Source organism: Lucilia sericata, unplaced genomic scaffold (genome assembly GCF_015586225.1).
Source record: "Lucilia sericata isolate MDLA Ls3-8-SP2 unplaced genomic scaffold, ASM1558622v1 Contig000353F_arrow, whole genome shotgun sequence".
Classification (NCBI taxonomy): domain Eukaryota; kingdom Metazoa; phylum Arthropoda; class Insecta; order Diptera; family Calliphoridae; genus Lucilia; species Lucilia sericata.
Genome location: NW_023994373.1, coordinates 216,803 through 241,507, shown reverse-complemented (window position 1 = coordinate 241,507; position 24,705 = coordinate 216,803). Strand labels below are relative to the sequence as shown.

Sequence of the window (24,705 nt, the reverse complement as noted above, 5' to 3'; positions counted from 1 at the left end):
CAAAACACTTACCTTAAGTTACCATTATTACGCTGTAAGGTGGAGTTTAGTAAATTCTGTGGTGGTTGACTACGACGACTGATATGGGAGCTGCGTTCTGAATTACACTTCGAACCACATTGTGAGTTGTCACAATAACGACAACACTTATTATAACTAAAACTGGAAGTGCATAAGGTACAAAACGAATCTAATAAAGCATCATCGGCTTCACAACAAATATGCGTTGGATCTACCACATTATCTGGATTATTATGCGTGCAATAATCAATTAATGTTGTGCGATCCTCTTCCGATGAATAATCATCATAACGACAACTTTCCGTATCATCGGTTGTATTATGATTATCAGATTTTGAACTTGGCGGTGAGACACTATCATCACTATTACTAAATGTACTTAGAGGACATGAAGGATAACGATTCATGGGAAATTGTCTCATATCATATTTACTGGTCATTGTAAGATTTTCATTAAAATATATAATGCCATTGTTGGGGGCACTAAAGCCGCCACCACTATTACCCACTTCGTAGTATTTACGCAGAAAGGCGGCATTACAATCGGCTGCTGTGTACTCATGAAGTTTCTTTGGTTTGTGGGACATTTTTGAGGTAGGCATGGCTTGTGGATTGTTTGTGTTGCTATTATTATCACCGACAGATATACCACCAGATCGTAAAAGATCTAGTAAACATTGTTTAAGATCGCGCATTTTGGTATAATTTCAGCAAAGAACTTCATACAGGATAGTTTTACGTGGTTATTACAGATGTAGAGCATATAAAGGTACTGAAAAACAAAAAAAATGTTTTAAAACTATGCAGATTTATATAATAAATAAGTTTTAAATATTCTGAAAATATTTTTTTAGTAAAATAAAAAAAATCTAATTAAATACACCAATTTAACAGATTTTGCAAAAAAAAAATCAATATTATTTATGGATTTTATTAGTATTAATGAATAAAACATACAAATTGAACCTGTGTACAATGAGTAATATAATTTTTCTTTATTAATATTTTAACAAAAAAAAATTATTTTGTTTTTTTAATTTGCTAAATTTCCTATTTGCTTTTCTATATATAACAACTCTGTTTTTACCCACCATAACATTTGTGGTGAATATGAACTGACAGCCATTTACTTTGACAATCAATTGTTATTGTTTTGTTTGCAGTAGCAACACGTTTTTTAATAGAAAATTTTTAATTTTTAATATTTTCTTAAAAATTCTCTATTAAATTATAAATAATTTAAAGAAAAACTCCTGCACACCGCAAACATGAGTACCCAGCGTGGTAATGCATCACGTACTCGTGCCCAAAAACATAAAAATCGTCACGTATTCAAAAATGATCTGCACGACAAGACTCCGCTACAGAAACGTCTCAATACCCTGCACATTTCGGAGGTGTGTCAACATTGTAAAGGTGTCATAGAATGGAAAATCAAATACAAAAAGTATAAGCCTCTCTCACAACCTAAAACTTGTACAAAATGTTCCCAGAAAAAGATACGCAAGGCGTATCATGTTCTCTGCCGTGAATGTGCTCTGGAAGCAAGGGTTTGTGCTAAATGTCTCAAGAGTGCTGAAGAAGTGGAGATAGAACCGCCACAACCCACACCCGAAGAGGAATTGAAACTTAAGGTAGAAATGGAAAGACTTATTAAATCTTTTCCCGAAAGAAAACGTCGTGCCTTTTTGCGTTACATGGACAAGGGTAAGAAGCAGAAAGAGAATTTGGAAGGTGAGGGTGAAGAAAATGGTGAGGAGGGTGGCGAAAATGCAGAAAACGCTGTGGAAGGAGAGGCTAATGTTGATAAGGCAAAACCCAAAACCAGAGTTCCTCATACAAGAGATGAGCTGTTGCTAAAGATTGAACAGCTGAAACTTAAGGACGATGAGGATGATGATTATGATGATTTTGATTCGGATGATGAGGATTTCGATGATGAAGATTGTAGTGAGGAGGAAGATTTTAGTGATGAATAAATGTGATTCATTAATTTATTTTTTTTATAGAAAATATTTTTTAAGATGTAATGAAAACTTATAATAAAAAGAAAATTAGTAAAAATAATAAACTTAAAACTAATAGATAATCTTATTTAACTTATAAATGAAGGAAGCACTAGCAGATTTGGTCTAAACTTTAGTTTTTAAAAGAAAACTCAGTTGCAACTAAATTGTAGGAAAAAATCTCAGTTTTACATAATATTCTCAACTGACGTTCATAGAAAATCCTATTTTTATTTACTTAACGTTTATCTTAAGACAACCGGCAGTAAGCTTCTGACCTCCAACTTAGTTCAGTTTAATACTAGATGAATCACTCAAGGACCGCATAAACTAACACCGGTTTTTTGGATTTGCTTTAAATTTTGTCCCAGCCATTGGCCGGAATAGCTTACTGGAAAGGAACAGCCTTCTGCCCAGCTAAATTCGACTATTAGGATCAACATTTAAAGTGGAAATATTGAAATTTTGTAACACGGCGAAAATTGTGTATGTTTACGGTTGTATGTAAATGTGTCCCTAGTAGTCCCATTCGGAATTTTGTCAAGTCAGGGACAATAACTCGACTATTAGGGTCAACATTTAAAGTGGAAGTATTGAAATATTGTAACACGACGAAAATTGTGTATGTTTACGGTTGTATGTAAATGTGTCCCTAGTAGTCTTATTCGGAATTTTTTTAACTCAGGGACAATAAGTCGACACACAACAAAACCGAACAAAACAAAAGATTTATGCGAACGATTTCAATATTTCTTTAATGCAATACAACAGAATGTGAAATTTATCAAAAAATTTTAATTTTTATCAAAAATTACCAGTCCGAAAGTTTATACTAAAAAATTTCTTGGAACAGCACTTACACTTTGAGCAATTTTATTCCAAAAACACTAAATTCTTTATAACTTGCAAAATATTTTATCTTATTTTAACACTATTAATAATTTTACACTTTTTTCACACTACACTTTGAAATACTGAACAATTTTAAAAAATTCTAACTATTTTTGCAATTTTCAATAATTTTTTTTTTTTTCTACAGGACGCCGCGCAGTTCTTCTTCTTTTTGACTTTGTGGTAAAAAAAAAGCTAACGGAAGTGGTGGCTTTAGAAAAGAGAGACTTGTTGAACTTAAGTGAGAGAGATAGAGAGTAAACAAATGTTAAAAAGGAAAACCATATAAATAACGGTCTTTTCAAATGTACGTTTTTATAAGTTTTTCCGATATTCATACTTTATATTTTTATTTTGATGTAATGTAATAAAATTAATAAAATAAATATTATTTAGTTACACAAATGTAAAAATATTTTTTTATAAACGATTTATTAATGAAAATATATTTTGAAAATAAAAATATTGACTAAATAAAGATTCATATAAAATCTTCCAAAACTAATTAATTATGTAAAATACTTCCTTCCGGTCAACGGAAGTTACTGTTATGTGCTGAAAAATTAAGCTAACTACAGGAAGTGTTTAAGTTATTAACATTTTTTAATTCAATTATTATTAATAATAAATCTAATTGTTTGTGCAAGCTAATAAATGGATTTAAATTTTGTTATTTTTAAGCAAACTATACAATTTTCCATTTTTATGAACAAAATAAAAACAAACTGTTAACCGCCTAACATCTTACTGTTAATACCTTACCCACCACAATAATAAACACTACACCACAACATTTTCACAAAACTCAGCTTTCATATAACACTCTCACACAACATCTGTAATTTTTGACATTTTTATTCGTCTTGATTTTTTCATTGCAGAAAGTTTGCGTTTTGTCAGAGAAATTTTGTAAAAGAAACTTTAAATTTATACATTTAAGAATAAAATACCAATGAATTGAAATAGTGTTACGCATGTGAAACAATACAAGTATTTTAGTTTATTATCAAATAACAAGCTGCTTAGGAAATTTTTACTAAAATTTAACACTCACACACGACAACCTCTTACCCAAAAAACGATAGAAAAAAGAGGAAAAAAGAATGTCAACAAATACGAAAAAACATCGTCAGAAAGCAGCCGGCATCGATGGAGGTGGCTCCAGCAGGAATCAACGCGAAAGCCATAAAATGCCCGAAAGTGAACGTTTACCATTACAATTGAAAATTTCCGATTTCCTGGCCGGCAGTGAGGATGAAATTGTCTTTAAAGGTCTCTCTAATATACAACGCAAGTATATGCACCAATTTGCCGCACGTCTGGGCCTAAAGACTCAAAGTTATGGTAGTAAGAATAATCGCGAGTTGCATGTACGTCGGCGTAAACGCCTGACAACTTTGGGTGATGTTCGTCCTCTTAATATGTCAGCTGCCACTAGAGCAGTACTCCAGAGTCTTCTGCCAACAATACAAACACAACTGGTAACCAATCAGGTTATTGTTCAATCAAATCCTAATGCATCACATCGATATAGAAATTTACGAAGTGATTCAATATCGGTTGCCTTGGGTCCGCGTATGATTCCGCCACGAGCTCAACGCATTAGTAATGAACTGTTTCGGGATAAACAGGAATTGCCGATATATCATTATCAAGGAGAGTTGCATCAGATGTTGAAGCAACATAATGTAAGTATTGGACGCTGGGTATTGATTTGTATAGACATCTTGATTAAAATTATCAAAATTTTCTGATTCTTTCCTTATTCTGTAGATTATAATCTAGAGAATATCTCGATATAATCTATAGTCCACTCTAAAGTCTAAACTTAGGCCAATCTATAGTCTTGACTATTGGTCACAATATAGAGTATATACTGAAATATTGTCTAAACAATAAAGAGGGCTATTGCTTTGACTAAATATGGGGCTATTTTTAAATATACTTTGGGTAATTGTCCATACTATAGAGTGGCCATTAGTCGATATTAGGACTATAGACTGGACTGTTGTTCAGAGCTTTTATTTTCAAAATGTCTTTATTTTTAGGTTTTTATAATAAATGGTGAAACTGGTTCTGGCAAGACTACACAAGTTCCTCAATACATATTAAATGAAGCTACACGACGTAATCGACCATGTCGCATAGTAGTGACACAACCCCGAAGAGTAGCAGCAGTCTCGGTAGCACATCGTGTAGCAAAAGAAAGAGGAGAACCTTTAGGAGAAACTGTCGGCTACCAAATACGCATGGAAAGTAAGTAACACTAAAAATATACAAATCATATTAATATAACATAAAATACTTATTCATTAAGGTCGCGTTAAAAAGACTTCCAATTTAATCTACACAACATCTGGCTGCTTTTTACGTTCCATAATGGCCGATGTACGTGATCTCTTCCGCAAGGTCTCGCATGTTATAATCGATGAAATCCATGAACGTGATAAAAATACCGATTTTACATTGATCACCATAAAGGAACAGTTAAAGCTAAATAAAGATCTCAAAGTGATACTTATGTCGGCTACCATGGACATACAATTATTATCAAACTATTTTGATAATTGTCCAGTATTAAATGTACCCGGCCAGGGGTATGATGTTAAGATATATCATTTAGAGGATATACTATTTCATACGGGCTATCGTACGGCTCTTATGGAGAAATATTTACGTTCAATGCAGGAAGCCTTTCCCACACCCACCTCTATGTTTAGCGACAATATATTGGAGACAATGATGAATCATACTACTGCTGATCGCTTGGAGGATGAGTATATGCAACAGGTGTTGGATTCTTTAATAGAACAATGTTGCGAAAGTGTGGAAATTAGATCAAAAGAGGAGCTAAATGAAATGTTCGATCAGATTCAGTACTATATAGAAAGTGAGGGCATGTCTATAAATGCAGGACATTCAGAAACGGGTCTAACGCCATTAATGGCGGCCTGTAAGTGTAATATGCCCGAATTTGTACAATTTTTAATACTGCGACAGGCAAATGTTGGTATACGTGACCATGATGGTTATGAGGCTATAGATTATGCACGTCTTCATGCTGATGGTTTATGTTTGCAAATCTTGATGGGCTCTACCAATTGTGTGGAACGTGTTAAACAACAGGAGGAATTGAGCCAACAAGATAAGGAAAAGCATCGTATTTTGGCAGCTTATCAGCAACAATTCAATGATGACAATGAAGTGGATCATGATTTGATTTTATCCTTACTGGAGGGTTTGTATAGAAATGGGCACAGTGGCGCTATTATGGTGTTTTTGCCTGGTTACAATGATATCGTGCAGCAAAGAGACTTAATACAGAGCACTTTACCGGCAGGTACTTATAAACTTTGTATTCTACACGGTCACATGGATTCCAAAGATCAATTTGAGGCTTTACAACGGCATCCAGTGCGCAAGATTATATTATCCACTAACATTGGACAAACTTCTATAACAATACCCGATTTAGCCTATATCATAGATTCGGGTAAGGTGAAAATGAACACCTATGATTCCATAACAGAGTCATCACAACTTCAAGCGATTTGGATATCTCAAGCCGATGCCTGCCAACGTTCGGGCAGAGCTGGTCGTACACAAAATGGCGTTTGTTATCGTTTATATTCCAAGGCAAAGTACCAGTTTATGCCTCAATTTAGCATACCGGAGTTTATGCGCATTCCCTTGACGGAAATATGTCTCTATGCCAAGACATTAGAGCCGAAATGTGGCGTACAAACGTATTTGCAAAAGTCACTTAATCCTCCCTCTACACTAAGTATACAAAATGCAGTAAGAAAATTAAAAATTCTGGGAGTTTTTCGTGATGACGAATCAGTAACGGAATTGGGTAAACATTTGGTGGATATACCACTCGATGTCCAACTGGGCAAATGTTTGTTGTATGGTGTATTTTTGAAATGCTACGATCCTATCTTAACCATATGTGCTTATCATTCGGTCAAAGATCCTTTTATATTGCCCACTGATCGCTCGGCCCAGGGTCAGGCCTCTTTTCAACGTAAATCATTTTCTGGCCAATCGTTTAGTGATCAAATGGGTATTTTATCTTTGCACAAATCCTACATGGAAGTCAGACACAATCCCCGTAAAGTAAGAGAGTTTTGTAATAAATATTTCTTATCGCACTCGGCCATGGAAATGTTTTGCGCCACACGTAAACAAATTAATGATGTAATCAAGAATATGTTTAATATTAATTACATGGATAAAATGTTTAACAATGATTGGCACATGATACAGTTGTGCCTGGTGGCAGGCTTTTATCCAAATGTGGCTTTAATTGATCGAAAGGCTTTGAAGTTGGTATGTGGCGCTGAAAAGCAATTGCTTTTACAAAGAACCTCTTCCCTAAATCCTCCGGGTAAGAAGCATCTCAAAGAATTTATCAACCAACTGCCGCATGATTGGATAGTGTTCTATGAAAAGTCGCGCATAACAAACACCTGTACCATTAACATGAACACTGTAGTACCCTCTCTCATGATTGCCTTACAGTGTGGCCTGGATTGTGATATAATCAACAATGTGGGCAATGAGGAGGATGACACCGATGAAGAGGAGCTCGAGTGTAATGATGACATTGACACCGACTCGGACTCTCAGCACTCACTGCAGCTAACTTCCAATACAGCCACCAATACCACAAATTCACACTCCTCCACCTCAAATTCTTCAAATATTTTAAATGATTTTGAAGCTTTACAGCAGAAATTGTCGAAAACTTTGAAAAACATATCCCTTAATAATGACAACTGTAAAACCATCATGTCACTAGATAACTGGATTAAATTTGATTTACAATCCGGTGACGCTAAACTGCTGCTGCTCATGCGCATTGCTCTGCACACACAATTTTTAGCGTTTTTGAAAACTGGCCCCAATGCAGCAACTTCGTCGGCAGCATTCTGCATACAAAAGTTATTGAATACATTGCACTCTTCTCATGCAGCTACATTTAAAATGACAGTTTAACTGTGTATTTTAATAAGGTAAACAATTTTAAAGCACACTTTTAGGCTTACTTTTAAAATATTTATAAAGCGGTGAAAAAAAAGTATAAAATATCTACTAACATTAAGTTGGGTCGAAAATAATAGCTTTTTAGCTCGTATTCCTCAGTTTGTTCCAAGCTAAAAAGTAAGGTATCTTCCACCCACCCTAAACTACATTATTACTTTATTATTTTTTACATTTTATGCCCTAGTAAGATGTGTTTTTCATATTTATTTTCATTAGACACAATTATCCTAAAAGAAGTTATCATTTCTGATTTCCACACAATATCTAAAACAAAGTTTAACTTTAAACTTTTAATTCGCCGTACTTTTATATCAAACATTTATATGTTTAGCAAACCTAGTTTATATTGATTTTTATTACATATTTACTACACAAATATTATACATAAAACTACAAATGTATGAAAACCTAAACAAAAATTGAAAATATTTTCTATATAAAAAGAAAAGAATTTTAATAGTATGAATTTTGTACATGAAAATTTGAAATGTTTTTTGAATCCGTTATAAAACTCTAATATTGAAGACACTACAAAAATGTTTAAAATTATTATTACAAAAGAAAATGAATAAAGAATTAACAAAAATTATATAATTAATTTAATTTTGTGTAACATATTTGGCTTGTTATTGTTTAAATACAAAAAAAAAAAAAAATAAAATGAAGAAAAACTAAAGAAAATGAAATGAAAATATTTAAAAATAAAAACCCAGTTTAAAAGAAAAGAATCTTAAATGAAAAAGAAAATATTTATGTTTTTAAGTGAAATAGTAAACAGCAACAAAAATAACAAACTAAAATTTCATTTTATTAACAATCACAATTAAATTATACATTTATCTAATAGTAGTTTTCATAATTTATTGCTTAAAACAAAAGAAAACATTTTTAGAATTTTAGTAAAAACAATGTAACAGAAAAAAAAAACTTATATAAAAACCGATCGATACAAATTGAATTATTCATCATCTTTGCATCATAAAAAAATCACATTTAAATAAATTCATATAAATTTTACACTGTAAATAAAAAAAAGAGAATTGATGTTTTATTTGTTGCAAATGAAAAGGTAAACAAAATACAGTGTGTAACGTAGAAATAGTCTCTACATACATACCGTGACTTCAGTCACCTGTTCTTGCAGTGACTTCGGACGCCTGTTATTACCGATATAGCAGCCGAACCGATCGATACATCTTATCGTAGCTATTCACTCGTATTATTTATCTTTCAAATTGTATTTTAAAGAATAGAATTCAATAAAGAGGTTAATTAAGTTAACCCCCATAAAGGCTAAATATATCCTGTTATTACTTAAGATTTGTGGATACGTAAGTCGACCCTGGATGAGACTAAGTTACCTCAGCCGAAGACAAAACCACGTTACAAGTGAACGTCCGCTAGTACGAATTATATATTGTCAGGCCCTTTCGTAGTACCGAATAAATCGTATTATTGAACAATACATTTTTTATGTTTGAATACAGTTTATTACTTTGTAAAACGATTTCTACAGCCTTTTCATAGACTTTTCAATAACAGCGTTTTTGAGTCTTCAATATTGTTCTCAATATAGTTATTACCAGTAACTAATAAAATACTTTACTCATTGGCGTCATCATCCAATTAAATTTTTTCTACTGGGACCATCAAGATTTTAATCAAAAAAAAAAAAAAACATTATAAACCTCGCAAAGTCATCACGTTATGATCTCTCAATTCTTCAACTCCGTTTGTCTTCAAAATATATCTACTTGAATCTATAACACTTACAACTACACTCAACTCTTTTTCTCTGTCTTCAAGAGACCACAAGAATCCACGTTTACTTTCTGATAGGGGCCTGACCGACCTACGATCGATCATGCTATCTAGATCTAGCGAGCAGCGAGCGAGGAGCGAGCGAGCGAGAGCGAGCGAGGAGCGAGCGAGCGAGCGAGAGCGAGCGAGAGCGAGCGAGAGAGCGAGCGAGCGAGCAGCATCGAGGAGCGAGCGAGCGAGCGAGGAGCGAGGAGCGAGCGAGCGAGCGAGCGAGCGAGCGAGCGAGCGAGAGAGCGAGCGAGCGAGGAGCGAGCGAGCGAGCGAGCGAGCGAGGAGCGAGCGAGCGACGCGAGCAGCGAGCAGTGAGCGAGAGAGCGAGCGAGCGAGCGAGCTCTATCTATCAGCTATCGATCTATCGAGCTATCTATCTATCTATCTATCGATCTATCTATCTATCTATCTATCTATCTATCTATCTATCTATCTATCTATCTATCTATCTATCTATCTATCAACACTCTATTAAAACTGGAAATGACTGTCATATTCGAAGGCATTGACTCTTTATCGAACAGCTGCAAATGATGTCGAAGCGCTTTACGTAAACAACTGCCTTGAAGGCCTAATTCAACGGTGTTCTTTTTCATCCACAGGTCGTCAAATAGACTCACCATACCCCCAATTTTTGTACATTGTTCTGTACAAGCACTTTGCTCAAGTACTCCAGCTATCTAATCTCTGACCATTGCTGTCCCCTTGTCTATCTTCCGAGATGCAAAAATATCACTTTCGTTTACAACCATGCAGATGGGATGGCCTCTGGTCAGTCGGCAACAGCATCTAGAAATATAATTGGTAGACCGAAACATGAATTCATCAAATAAGCCAATGACTTGTTTTTACCATGTTCACCCTCCAATAACCTGAACAAGACAAAGTTCGAAACTGTGTCATATGGGCTTCCGGTTTCCAAGGTACCAGATTGTGTGGTTTTTTTGTTCGACCCCATGCCAAATCATTCCCAGAAAAGGTCGAGGATGCATTTGATTAGCTCATCCTTTCTCCGGGATTGCAATAACACCAAGATGATTGTCTTTCATCAAAGTAACATTTCCCCGGGGGAGAACTGCTAGGAAATTTGAAGCCTCAACTCGATATTTTTTTAATTGTACAAGAAATAATGATAAGATTTATATCCGACACTTAAGGCGTTTGTTCGACCAACATTTTTATCATCAGTTTCCTTGATCCTTTACGTTCTATAAGCGAAACATTGATAACTGGTATGGAAAATTGAATTTTGTTAGGTTTTAAATTACTAAATTAAAAATTTTCCACTACCCTATAAAGAAATTCAGTACTTTTTAAAGTTGTGAATTTTCCATGTCTAATCCATAACATTTGCACTTAAAGGTAAACGAGGCCAGAAGTCAGTTGAAACTCTAATATAGTAAGTTAATTGAGAAAAAGGAATTACATCTGTTACATATTTCGGGAATAATCGGCAATGAAAGAGTGCATGTACTTGCTTTAAAGAAAAAGGAACTAAAGGAAGTTAACCTGATGGATACAAAACCGTTTGAATTATTAAGTTACCCGAGAGAATAATTTTCGATCACCTGGCGTAGAACCACAAAGATTATATAGAGAAGAGAACAAGAAGCCTTAGAATGAGCAAGTCCAAGGTTAAGATGATGGTATGAGGACACATTACAGACACAACTATACAAAATTGTACGAACGGATTCAGATTAATAATAATGATAAAACATATGGAGAAGACAGCCAAACCCTTGAGCCAGAATTTCGTCGAAATTAAATCTAAATATCTTGGAAGCGATATTATTTTGGAACTTTCTGAACTTTGGACGACCATACCGTCATAGATCACATTAAAAGTTTTACTGACAGTGTGACCATTTTGGCATTTTTGCAGCTAGATTTAGCATTTTTTATTTTGATTTAGCTGTAAAATTTTAATTTAGCATTTGGCATTTTATTTAGCATTTTTATAAAATATTTTTAGCATTTTTAGCTTTTTTTGCAATTTTAGTATATAAACAAAAAAAAGAATTATATTGGAAATAGGTTTAACCGGAAAAAATCAGAATTAAATGTCTACCCAAACACAAGCAACAAGAAATATGAGAAATGTAATAATTTACACTGTAATTCAAAATAATGCAAAAAGATTCATAAAGATAAATAACTTAAAATTACGCCAATACAAGTGAATACTTTAAAATGTTGTATTCTAAACTTACGGATTTGAATATATCTCTCAATTCATTTCATACATTCTCATATATATTTTTCCGAAAAAATCTTGGAAGTATGAGTTATAAACCTGACATCTATTCACCGAGATTTAAAATTATTTCAACGGAATTTTCAATATTTTTGTGACATGAAAACCATTTTTAAAGTGTTTTGAGGAAGACAAATAAAATTGTTTATATAAAAAAAGTAAAACTAGAAATATTATACTTTTCCTTCCGAAAACACATATAGGTTTTATACCATGAGCAACTAGTGTAATTAATAGAGTTTTAATGTAATTTTTGCATTCAGAAATATTTTAAAGTTAGAGGCATTACATATTGCTAAATTTACAAAAATTTTGAAATAATTTTTAGCATTTCTGTTTATTTTAATACCACGGAACTTCATTTTTTACCCTACTCCACTATACTACGTTTGAGTATACTAATCGGTTAAGAATCATTTTCTGAATCGATTAAGCCATGTAAGTCTGACCGTCTGGTAGAGGTTGAAATTATCAAAACAATAAGCACGTATGCTTTTTGATCCAATGACAAAACCTTTTAAAAATGGTTAAAGTCCGTCCTTTATTTTACCTAGCCCCCATACATATACAAATGTATAAAGCCTTTCTCAGAAAATTAGTTTAAATATATCGGAACCAAGGTTTAATTCAACATAAATGCTTTATTACGAAAAATAAATAAAATTTTATACTCATATGGTCAACCACGGCAGAATATACTTTCTTACTTGTTATAAATTACAATGAATTTCAGTTACAAATTAATATGAACTGTTCATAAAAACACTTAAAAAATTTTAGCATTTTTTTTGGCATTTTAAAATCAATTTAGAATTTTTCCTAGCATTATTTTGGATGGGATTTAGCCGGAACATTTTTTGAGACCTGGTCACACTGTTTACTGACCTTTGAATGAACATGAAGAATTTTGATGTAACATACTAATATTAAAAAGTAATTTCTAAAATATATTCGGTACTTTACATCATTTAAATATATTTGATTATGTTGGAAGTTATCGGTGCTACCGGAATTCATGTAATGTAAGTTTATCAGGTGAATTCAATTCATTGCATTAATGTAACTTAATCTTTTTTGGTAAATTCATTAAAACTAAATCTTAGACATATGAACAATTTCTTTGGTAAATTCATTAAAACTAAATCTGAGACATGTGAACAATTTCTTTGCAAATTGCTTGTTAAGAAATACACTAGAGATTAAACCGCTTACAATATGAGTACATTTTTAAAGCAGTTTTTAAAGAAGTTTTAAGAAACAAACATTATCTATCCATTTAATAATAAATGGATGACTGCTTAACCCTAAAATGTACCAGCTAGTTTTTGTATACATTTCACAGGAAAATTATTTTACTTAGAACTTATTTGTAGAATTTGTACATCAAAATAGAAGAAAATCGACCCAGAACAAATGTACATACTTATGTATATTGAAAGCTTTTTCTACGAAGCTTTTTTTAGGATTTCGGAATTGTATCTGCTACTTATCATTTACTTCTTTGGAAGTTTCTTTTCCTGAGTGTCAAAGCAAGAGATGTTTATCTTTTGCATTTGTGTTTTTGGGTTAAAATAGGAATTTCTTTACATTTGAAGTTGCCATTTGTTGTTTTTCGGTATTAACATATATCTATATTTTATTAGACGATTATTAACAAAAAAAATCTCAATCTGTTTAATTTTAACAAGTAAGAGTGTTATATTCGGCTATGCCGAATTTTATATACCCACCATCACACCTCGTTTGACTCGAATGAAACTTACTTATGTCGAATTTCATCTATATACTCGTATATTTAGGCCAGTTATAAGCGTTAAAGTAATTTTCTGAAGGGGACCTTATATAGGGGGTATGGTCAATTATGGGTCGATCCTTATAAAATTTGGTAGACAGAATTTGGTTCATATTAAATTTATTTGTGTCGAATTTCATCGCTACACTCGTATTTTTAAATAGTTTAGATAGATTTTGACTCGTATGAAACTTACTTATGTTGAATTTCATCTATATACTAGAATTTTTAAGCCAGTAATGAGCGTTAAAGTCATTTTCTGAAGGTGACCTTATATGGGTGGTAGGGTTAATTATGGACCGATCCTCATAAAATTTTGCATAGTAATTTTGGATCATAAGGAACTTACTTATGTCGAATTTCATAGCTATATTTGTATTTTTAAACAAGATATGGTTGTTAAAGCTGCTTTTCGAGGGGCCACTTGTATGGGGGCTATCCGATATTGCCCATTTTCAATACCAAACAAACCTTACCTATAAAAAATATTTATGTGAAATTTCAACCCTCTAGCTCTTTCCATTCGGACTCTATCGTGCTTTCAACAGACAGACAGACAGACAGACAGATGGACGGACAGACAGACATGGCTAGATCGTCTTAGAATTTAATGAGGACCCAGAATATATATACTTTTGTGGGTCTATGACCAATATTTCGATGTGTTACAAACGGAATGACAAAATCAATATACCCCCATCTTTTTTGATGGTGGGTATAAAAAGAGGATTTGTGTGTAAAGTTTCTGCTTAAGCAGCGAATGTGAATGAAAATAATTTTTGTCATGCAACAAATCTGAACACAAGTTGTTATATTAAAAAAAAATATTATTAACAATATAAAGTGCATACATAATTAAGTGTAAATGTGATTTACAAATGCATACTACATACCTCAAAAAAGACTTGCATAAAAATAAAATTAAATAAAAAAAAGTCATATTGCTCTAATATTACAAAAATATCACAACAACTTGTTCGTTATTATTATTATAAGACAGACGACAACAATGAACAGCAGCGACTGTTGGTTGCTGATAGTTAAGATCCTCTTGCAACAGCAAGTTGCCGCAACATTTGTAACAACTTTTTTTGTAGTTGGTTACAAAAAAAAAAAAATAAATATAAATAACAACAAAACGAATCATTAAATTGGAAAAATAAGAAGCGTTGAAAAGTGTAGCAAATTTAAACTTCATCATTATCGTAAAATAAGACAACAAATTGAATGTTGGTGATGTTCGAAAAAGACACACACAAAATCAAATCAAATCATTTCACTTTTTTGCGTTTTCTTCTATATTGTTTGCTTTCCAATATTATAAGCTTTTGAGCACAAGTCCAAGTTGAAATAACAGTATTTTTTTTTTGTTTGTTAAAAGTTTTCTTGTAAAAAGAAGAAATGAAACAACAAAAAGTGCGAAAGAAAACTTACTCAAAATCAAATAGTGAGTTTTTGTGATAAATTTTAAGATTTTTTTTTGACAAACACAATGGAGACTACAAGCGGCAATTGATCTTTAAAATATTTATCAAATGAGTTTGATAAAAATAGCTCTCCGACTGGTTTTGTTAATTTTTAAGCTGTTTATGAGACAGCTTTTTACGAAATAAAGGATCTAACTGTTTTCGCTTAATATTTTCAATCAAATTTCAAAATATTTAAAGAAGATGAAAAGTTTTTTTTGGAATAGAAGATCAATCTGTGTCTGAAAAGATCTCAATCTTTGATCATTTATGTTTTTAATCAAAATGCTTTTAAATTGACAAAAGGATCACAATTATTTGTGACTCATATTTATGACAAAAATCGAATTTTGTTTGTAAAACTAAAAATTTCAATAACTTTATAAAAAGAGTTTAAGATGTCTTGCTATTCCGATCGAGAAAGCATTTTTATCTTCAAATTTATAAATAGTTATAGACTATTTGGGAAAAGAAGAACATCTGTGACTAAAAGTTCCAAAAACATTTAATTTAAATAATAACCGGGATCTGTTTTTACATCGAATGGGTTTTAAACGTCGAAAGAAGTATGATCTGTGATCACAAAAATTTCTGTTGAAATATCGATTTTTAATAACAAAACTTTTAATAACTCTAAAATTTTTAAAGAATTATTTTCTTCCAAATATCACAAAAAGTAATTACAGAAGGTAAAAGATCAGTCTGTGACTAAAAGCTGAAATATCTTAAGAACTCTACAATTTGAAGATTTGAAGAAATTCATCATCATCATCATCAAGTTCAGAAATCTTAAATGGTGAATAAGTTTAATTAACAAATGAAATTTGATTAGCGATCACTTCTCAAAATATCTTAAATATAAGGGGAAGATCGATCAGTGAACACTTAGGTTCTAGACCATCAAACTCAGAAATCTTTAATTGCCAATCAGTCTATAAATTAGATTTAAATCAAGAAAAGAAAATTTTTTAACGATCACTTCTCAAAATGCTTTAAATCTTCAATAAAATTGTTTATTTCTTTATTGAGAGGGAGATCTTAAATGGGCAACAAGTCTATTGATAAGCGTTTAATCCAGGCGGGGATCCAGCTCAAAGGGGGGGTCGGTGGGCGAATTTCCCTTTTCCCCCTGTGGAGTCTGGTTTAATCAACAAGAGAAAATTGATCAGCGATCACTTCTCAATAAAAGGAGATTAATCACTGATCTTTTAAGTTTTTGAGCACAAGCTCAGAAATCTTAAATGGTCTGCGTTCTATCAACAAAAGAAGTTCGATTAATGATCACTTCTCAAAATATTTTAACTTTTCAATAACTTTGTTTTATTTTATTAAGGAGGAGATCATACAACGATCACTTAAGTTCTAAACCTAAAACTCAGAAATCATAAATTGTCAACAATTCTATAAATAAACTTTTAAAAAGAAAAGTTCGAAGTTAGATCGGCGATCAAAATCATATATAATTTAGAGGATAACGATCAGACTAAAATCTCACAAATCTTAAGTTGTAAAAAAGTCCATAAATAAGAGTTCAATCTTAAATTTTTTGGAGGCAAAACTCTATTTTCTTTTAACATTTAAAAAGGGAGCTTGATCTTTGTTCATATTAAAAGTAAACCGATCATGATCACTGATCAGTTTTAGACAAAAATTCAAATATGTTAAATGATTTAAATTAGGGTTCTATAAATCGACTTTCGAATAATCGAACAATCGACTTTTTGTCGAAAAAAGTCGAAGTCGACTATTTTGTTCAAAAAAAGTCGATAACTTGACTATCGACTGTGAAAAAGTCGAAAAGTCGACTTCGTTAATAAAAGTCGAAAAGTTTGAAAGTCGAAAAAAGTCGATAAGTCGGAAAAAGTCGAAAAAATCGAAAAAAGTCGGAAAAAGTCGAAAACTCGAAAATTGTAGAAAAATGTCAAAAATAGACGAAAATTTTAAAAAAGTGGAAAAAAGTCAAAAACTCGAAAATAGTCGGAAAAACTCGAAAAAAATCAAAAAATAGTAAAAAAAAAGTCGAAAATAGTCAAAAAGTCGAAAAAATCGTAAAGTCGGAAAAAGTCGAAAAGTCGACTATTTATAAAATACATATAGTCGAAAAGTCGACTTAATGAAAAAGTCGAAAAATCTACTTTTCATAAAATGCAAAAAGTCGAAAAGTCGACTTTTAACTAAATGAAAAAAGTCAAAAAGTCGACTTTTCGTTTCAACTATGATCCTTGACCGGTAATATCATATAATTTAAAAAAAAATGGATTTTTTTATTAATCATAATACTGATCAAAACCGATCAAATGATCATTCAAGTTTCTAAACAAAAATTCAGAAATTTTAATTCTATAATAATTCCATAAATATTTAATCATAATACTGATCAAAATCGTTCAAATGATCGTTTAGTGATCATTCAAGTTTCTGAACATAAACTTAATTCTATAATATTTCTATAAATAAACTGTTAATCGGCAAAAGGATCTCGTCCGATCGTTAAAAATATTGGTAAGAAAAGTTCTCACGATTTAATTTTTGGAAGGAAAAACGTACGATCATTCATATATCTCAACAAAAAACTTTTTTATATAAAAAAAGCAAAAAAAGGATTTTAAAATATGGATCTCAAATTCATTCACCTCAAAAGAAAATACATACTCTCTTTTTTACATTTGATCGCCTCAATTGTAATTCACCTCCAAGAAAATTTATTCAACTTAGTTATTGAAGCAGAAAAAGAAAGAAAAAAACTAAAAAAATTATAGAAAAAAACTTTATACTCGTTAAATTTAAGTTAGTAGGCAATTAAGAGTTTTTTCTACATATTTTTTTATTATTTTCATGTTTTGGTATTTTTTTTGTAATATTATTTTTATAGAAAAAGGTGGTATAAACATCATTAATGTTAATAATTCATTGCCATTAAGTCATATAGTTTTTGTTGTTGTTGTTACTTTGCTTTCTTCTCACTTCTAGCCTGGAGTGTTGGAAAAAAATAAGTTTTTTTTTAAATAAATTTACATCATCAATGAATCTGGAATGAATCATTTTGTTAAGTAAATTCACCTGTAACTAATGGTCATTATCATTTATTATAGTTGTCTGATAATATATGTTTCTCGTTTTTTTTATATAGTGGGTATTGTTTTTCACCTGTCGTAAACAATGGTTTCAATTTTATTGATCGATTATTGTGTTGATCGTTACAGTTATTTGTTTTAACATCGTTTATTGGAATTCATAAATCTTTAGTGATCGCAGTTGGTGTAAAAATTGGTTATAAAGACTGGAAATATACCCTAAGATAGTAAATTGCTACTAATAATTACAAAGATTTATGTTGCGATCATATGAACTGCAGATCATCAATATGATCTTTATATGTACATTTTATTTTCTTGTGACTCTTACTAATTGTTAAACTTAAGCTACTCATATTAATATGTAGCTCCAACAAGTTTTTTTACTAAAGCGCCCATTCAACTCTAAGTCATGCTTCATTGAACTCTTTGAAGAAGTAACAGAAAGCAATCGCTACTCATCTTTATGGTTTTACTATGTACTATATGTTTTGCCTTTAAGGTAAATCAAATTGATTTTATTTAAATAAAAAATAATTTGATTTAGTTATGGCTATTATCACTTTTATAGTTTTAATTGCCCTAATGTAAAAAGTTGTTAAACAAATTATTCCAGAAAATATATAAAATTAGAAGGGACTTTCAAAAACTGAATACATAATACAGGAAATAATATTAAATTTACTATCACTGGAAAAAGATACTATCGATTTTTAAAATCGATCATAAATTAAAAAAACAATTATGAATAAAAGTGTGAAAAATTATGTTCAATTTTAGATTAATTTATAATTTTGAATCATAAGTAATATAAAAAGAATGAGATTAATTTATGCAAATTAAGAAAAGTGTTCAATCAATAATCCATAATTGAATCGATCAAGCTCAGAAATCTTAAATGATTAACAATTCTAGAGCGTTTAATCAAGAAATGATATTAGATCAGCGATCATTTTCTATGTAAATATCTTAAAGTTCTAATATATCGTTTATAGATAGATCAATCCGTGATCACCTAAATTCTAGACCGAAAATCTCAGAAATCATGAATTGTCAACTAGAACATTTATGTTCGATGATCACTTATTAAAATATTTTAAATCTTGAAAGAAGTAGTTTTTATACCCAAAACCAGTTTAGTGGGGAGGGTGTATTGGGTTTGTGCTGCTGATCCCATACACCTTAAAGTATACCAATCGGCTTAGAATCATTTTCTGAGTCGATTTATATCCGTCCGCCTGTCTGTCCATGTAAACCTTGTAATCAAACTACAGATCGCAATTTTGAAGATATTCAATGAAATTTGATACATGATCTTCTATTGTCTCAGGGACGAATCCTATTGAAAATCGTTAAGATCGGTGCATTATTTCATCTAGCCCACATACAACTGAACCCTTGTAATCAAACAACAGGTCGCAATTATGAAGATAATTCAATGAAATTTGGCACATGATCTTCTATTGTACCTGAGACGAAGCCTATTGAAAATTGTTAAAATTGATGATCCTGATTAATTTTATAATAATAGGACCTCATTTGACCCTAGTCCTATACGAAGCCCCTTCAAAATACGTCTTAAATGTTCACAATTTTATTCAAATATAAATGGCTTAAGCATATCTAAGGCAAGGTAGAATTCAACTTAAATGTTTTATTATGAAAACTATATCACATTTTATTTTTATAACCGATGTAGGGTATTATATGGTCGGCCTCGCCCGACTATAATTTCTTACTTGTTTATTATGAAAATGATCAATCAGCCTAAAAGTACAGAAATCTTAAATTGAAAAAAAAAAATTATAGAAAAGTGTTCAATTAATCTTCAATAGATCTTTAATATCTTAAATTTTCCAAAATTGAACAGTGATCGCTAAGATTTGAACCAAAAAGCTCTCACTTATAGTTTTCTCTAATAAATTATTTTTATATGAAATAAATAATTCTCATCATAATTTTATTTTTTGTAAAAAAATATGAAATTTTCCATTCTTTTACCATTTAGAAAAGGACCTTGATTTGTGAGTATATTATTATCTAAAATTCGTTTCTATGGAGAAGTAGATCGATCGTAATCAATTATCAGTTTTGGCCAATATTCAAAAATCTAGTTTAAAAAAAATCACTTGATTTACAAACAGATCTCGATCGTCGATCATAATATACAACATTTTTTTATTAAAAAATATCCGAATCTTCAATATCAAATGATCGCAAAGACATCAATCAAAATTCTGAGTAAAAATTCAAAAGCCTTAATTCTATAATAAGTTTGTAAATAAGCGATTAATAGTCAAATCGTCCGATCATTTAGTCTATTTGTAAAAAAGTTTTTAAGATAATTTTTTTCGAAGAAAAATCATTTGATCATTCATATATGTATCTTAGAAAAAAATGTACATATGGGGAATTTCGTCTCAAGTGACCCAACTTTAAAAATCGATGCCTTCCGATCTGGAGGAAATTTGCACCTATGGGATAGTAGGCCAGACAAAAACATTCAGTTCTATCGGTCAAGAATTGCCGGAGTCAGAGGGGGTCAAAGTTGGACATTTTGGTCATACAGGGTTCTATTCAAATGAGTGTAACTTTTTACCTATTGGTCCTAGCTATAATTGTTCAAAGGAATTCAGATAGCTAATTCTTCGGTTTACGCCGATCAATACTTTTTTGTAGCACATGCAACTACAACATCATATCCACGATTGACCATATGATTGTAACTTACAAGAAAAAAAAACACCGATCTGTATTTCGCGCGGCTGAGCAGTTCCACAAAGAGTTAATGCATCCGAAAAGACAGTGTTTTCTAAACTTTTGCATTTTGTTTGTCTCTTCGTAGTCTATGGGGTGACGATAGAATAGCTAGTCACCTGGGCAGTCGGTGGCTAGGGGTAACACTAAGTGGTAGGTTAAACTGGTAGTTCGGGACTGTGCGAACGAACTGCTGGGATATTACAGTTATTTTTATACCCTACACCACTTTAGTGGGGAGGGTATATTGGATTTGTGCTGATGTTTGTAACATATAAAAATATTCGTCCTAGACCCACCTTAAAGTATACCAATCGGCTTAGAATCGTTTTCTGAGTCGATTAAGCTATGTCCGTCCGTCCGTCCGTCCGTCCGTCCGTCCGTCTGGCTGGCTGGCTGGCTGTCCATGTAAACCTTGTGCGCAAGCTACAGGTCGCAATTTTCGAGATAATTGGATGAAATTTGGCATGCACGTTTTATTTGACCCAAGGACGAAGCCTATTGAAAATGGTTAAAATCGGTCCATTATTTCACCTAGCCCCCATAGAACAGAACCCCCCGAAAAGGGCTTCTGAGCTCATAATTATGTTAAATATACAGATATATCGATAAAATACGGCACAACTAAGTTTTATAGAAGTCTTGATAACCCTGCCAAATTTCATAAAGATCGGGCCCCATTTGACCCTAGCTCCCATACAAAGTCCCCTTCAGAAAATTACTTGAATGTCCCAAATTAACTTATAAACACAAATATCGCGATGAAATTCAGCACAATTAAATATTATGTAAATATAAATATGTTCACAAAATTTTATCGGGCTTGGTCCATATTTGCCCCTAGCCCCCATATAAAGCCTCTTTCAGAAAATTGGTTTTTCATCCATAAATTGCTTAAATGTATCGGAACAAGGAAATATTGAAGATAAATGCGATATTATGAAAAATAAATCACATTTAATATTCATAACTGGTGTAGGGTATCATATGGTCGGCCACGCCCGACTATACTTTCTTACTTGTTCTTTTTGATTTGGGAATTTGATCAGGGCTCACTTGCGTGTTTTCCCCCAATTGGAGTCTTTTGAAGTTTTATCAATGAAAGGTCTTGTTTACTATAACCAAGTACTTACATAGAATTAAAGCTGGTTTCGAAATTTGTCAATTAAGAATTTGAGAGATGATCATGTCAAGTATATGCCAATCACTTACCTAAAAGAAAAAATAAATAAAAATTAAATTAAGAAATTGTCTTTACTCGTTAAACTATAATTACAATTTAAAAAAGTAGTAAAATAATGAAATAACCTTAAGATATTTATTTACACATTAAAATAGCCCATCCTTCAACTTTGTATCTAAAATAATTTAATTTCTTTTCTCATATGTTTATTTGTTTAAAAAAACGTGGTAATAACATAATTAAAAAAGTAACAAAATATGTTAGTATTAGCTTTAATTAACAAACAATTTATGATTTATTACCGAGTTAAACCAAAAAGTTGGGGCTGGTCAAACCCAGAAGCGTTAAAACATTTAATTAGTTACTCCAAGTATGAAATGCAGACACATCATTAGCAGCCAAACCAATGAATGAATAAATGAATCTTCCATGAAATAGTATTTCAAGAAACTGTTACTTGTGTGAAATAGAAAAAAAATATTAAAACTTTCACTGATTTTTGGAAGTAAAAGTATTACTCAATAATTTTTAAGGGCTTTTAAAAAATTTTACTTCAAGAATTTGTAATGGTAGAAAAACCAAAGTTATTAGATAAAGTAATAAATTTTTGATTTGGGAAGGTGTTTTTTTTTTCTGGAGAGAAAACAAAATGATGTAACTTAATGAACTTTTAAAATATGTATTAAATAATATTATTTATGGTTGTTTGAAGGGAAAAAGCTGTTTTTTTACATTAATAGTATTATTATTATTGTCTAATAATATTGAGTAATATTACTCAATAGCAGTGTTTTTAAGACCTAATTAAAGTATAAATAATTTATAAATATTTTCATAACCTTCTTTTGCGAAATAGATTTTGGTTTAATTAATAGCTTATGGAAAAATTCATGTTTTGTTTACTATTTAAATAATTTGATTTTTATAAATTGAATAAAATGTTTTATTTAAATTGCTATTATTTTAACCCAGCTGTTTATAATATTTTGTATAGCATTTTTCACATATTTACATGATAAAGATTTTCACGATCATCATTAAGTCAATGCTTTGCCAAACGATTAACACCAATAGCTAAAATCATGTCCAGATTAAGAATAAAATTAAGTTTAGATTATTATCTTTTTAAATCTCATACAGTAGTTCAAAACAGGCTGATGGCAAAATTAATTGAAATTTTGTCTTACTTTGCGGGTCCCTGGCCGCGCCACTGCTACGGTCATAAGATCTAAATTCAAAACTTAAACTCGACAACACTTCCTCTTTGAGCATGTGAAATTTCGAATCGAACCGATTGTTTAGAAAAAACATAATTATTTCAATCTTTTTTAAAATACCACTATGCAGTGATCATTAATTGTGATCGCAAAAATCGATATTTTAACTAAATATGTTACCCAATTATTTTTATTTTATGATTTTTCAAATATCTATTTGAAAATCACAAATTCTTAAACAAATCTGTTTATGAAATCAATTCTCCCATATTTTCGGCATCAAAACCTTCGATCGTTCTATCAGACATGCAATCTTACTTTCATAAGTTTCTAATTTCGCCATTTCTAAAATGTTATTGTGAGAAAATAATTATGAATCCTTATTTATAAATCTCAATGTATACAAATTTTAAGTAATTCTGATCTAATTAGCAAAATAGGTCCATAAATTATCAAAATTCTGAGAAATACTTATGCTTTTTAAAGAAATTTTAATATATGGGGAATTTTGTGTCAAGTGACCCAACTTTAAAAATCGATGTCTTCCAATTTGGATGAAATTTGCTCTATCGTTCAAGAACTGACGGAGTCATTTGAATAAAACCCTGTATGACCAAATCGTCCAACTTTGACCCCGTCTAAGTCCGACAGTTCTTGACCGATAGAGCTGAAAATTTATGTTTGACCTACTATCCAATAGTACTAACCTTAGTGCAAATTTTGTCCAAATCAATTTTTTGAGTTGGGTCCCTTAACATGAAATATCCCATATGTATATCGGAAGATATGTTCTATAGATATATGAGAGGTGTAGAAACAAGGGCAGCAATCTCCACATAGCATATTAAAATTAATATATTCGTAAGACCTCTCATTCGTTATATATTAGGGTATTCCATGGACCCATTTTTTGTAGGAGAAAATACGAGAAAAATTAAAAAACAATTTTTTTGGAAAAACCCTAGTTCTCTACCAGCGATTGAAAGCGATTATGCGTTAGTGCTAATGTTTGTAACACCCAAAAATATTGGTCCTACATCTTAAAGTTTAGAATCACTTTGTCCGTCTGTCCGTCCGCCTGTAAACCCTGTGCACATGCTACAGGTCGCAATTTTTAAGATATTTGACGAAATTGGCACATACTCTTCTTTTGATCCATGGACGAAGCCTATTGAAAATG

The 24,705-nt window shown here is 31.4% G+C and overlaps 3 protein-coding genes across 7 annotated transcripts in view; 2 read left to right on the top strand and 1 right to left on the bottom strand.

Moving 5' to 3' along the window:
* Window positions 1-24,705, bottom strand: part of LOC119604013 (putative uncharacterized protein DDB_G0289263) — a 280,690-nt gene that overhangs the window by 106,475 nt on the left and 149,510 nt on the right. For 3 of the 5 annotated variants that reach the window (XM_037956336.1, XM_037956340.1, XM_037956337.1), the window contains one exon: window positions 13-793. In XM_037956336.1, the coding sequence (XP_037812264.1) occupies window positions 13-716 (704 nt within the window). In that variant the 5' untranslated portion in view covers window positions 717-793. Of the gene's footprint in view, window positions 1-12; window positions 794-2,887; window positions 3,075-10,399; window positions 10,467-24,705 lie in introns of those variants that run through there. The other 2 variants (XM_037956339.1, XM_037956338.1) reach the window with 2 other exon arrangements.
* Window positions 1,155-2,097, top strand: LOC119604017 (uncharacterized protein C9orf85 homolog). Its single transcript, XM_037956351.1, has one exon. It carries the CDS (start codon window positions 1,290-1,292, stop codon window positions 1,998-2,000), a length of 711 nt encoding a protein of 236 aa, XP_037812279.1. The 5' UTR covers window positions 1,155-1,289; the 3' UTR covers window positions 2,001-2,097.
* Window positions 3,763-8,595, top strand: LOC119604016 (DExH-box ATP-dependent RNA helicase DExH1). The gene is made up of 3 exons (XM_037956350.1): window positions 3,763-4,606; window positions 4,967-5,174; window positions 5,236-8,595. Exons 1-3 carry the CDS (start codon window positions 4,022-4,024, stop codon window positions 7,917-7,919), a joined length of 3,477 nt encoding a protein of 1,158 aa, XP_037812278.1. The 5' UTR covers window positions 3,763-4,021; the 3' UTR covers window positions 7,920-8,595.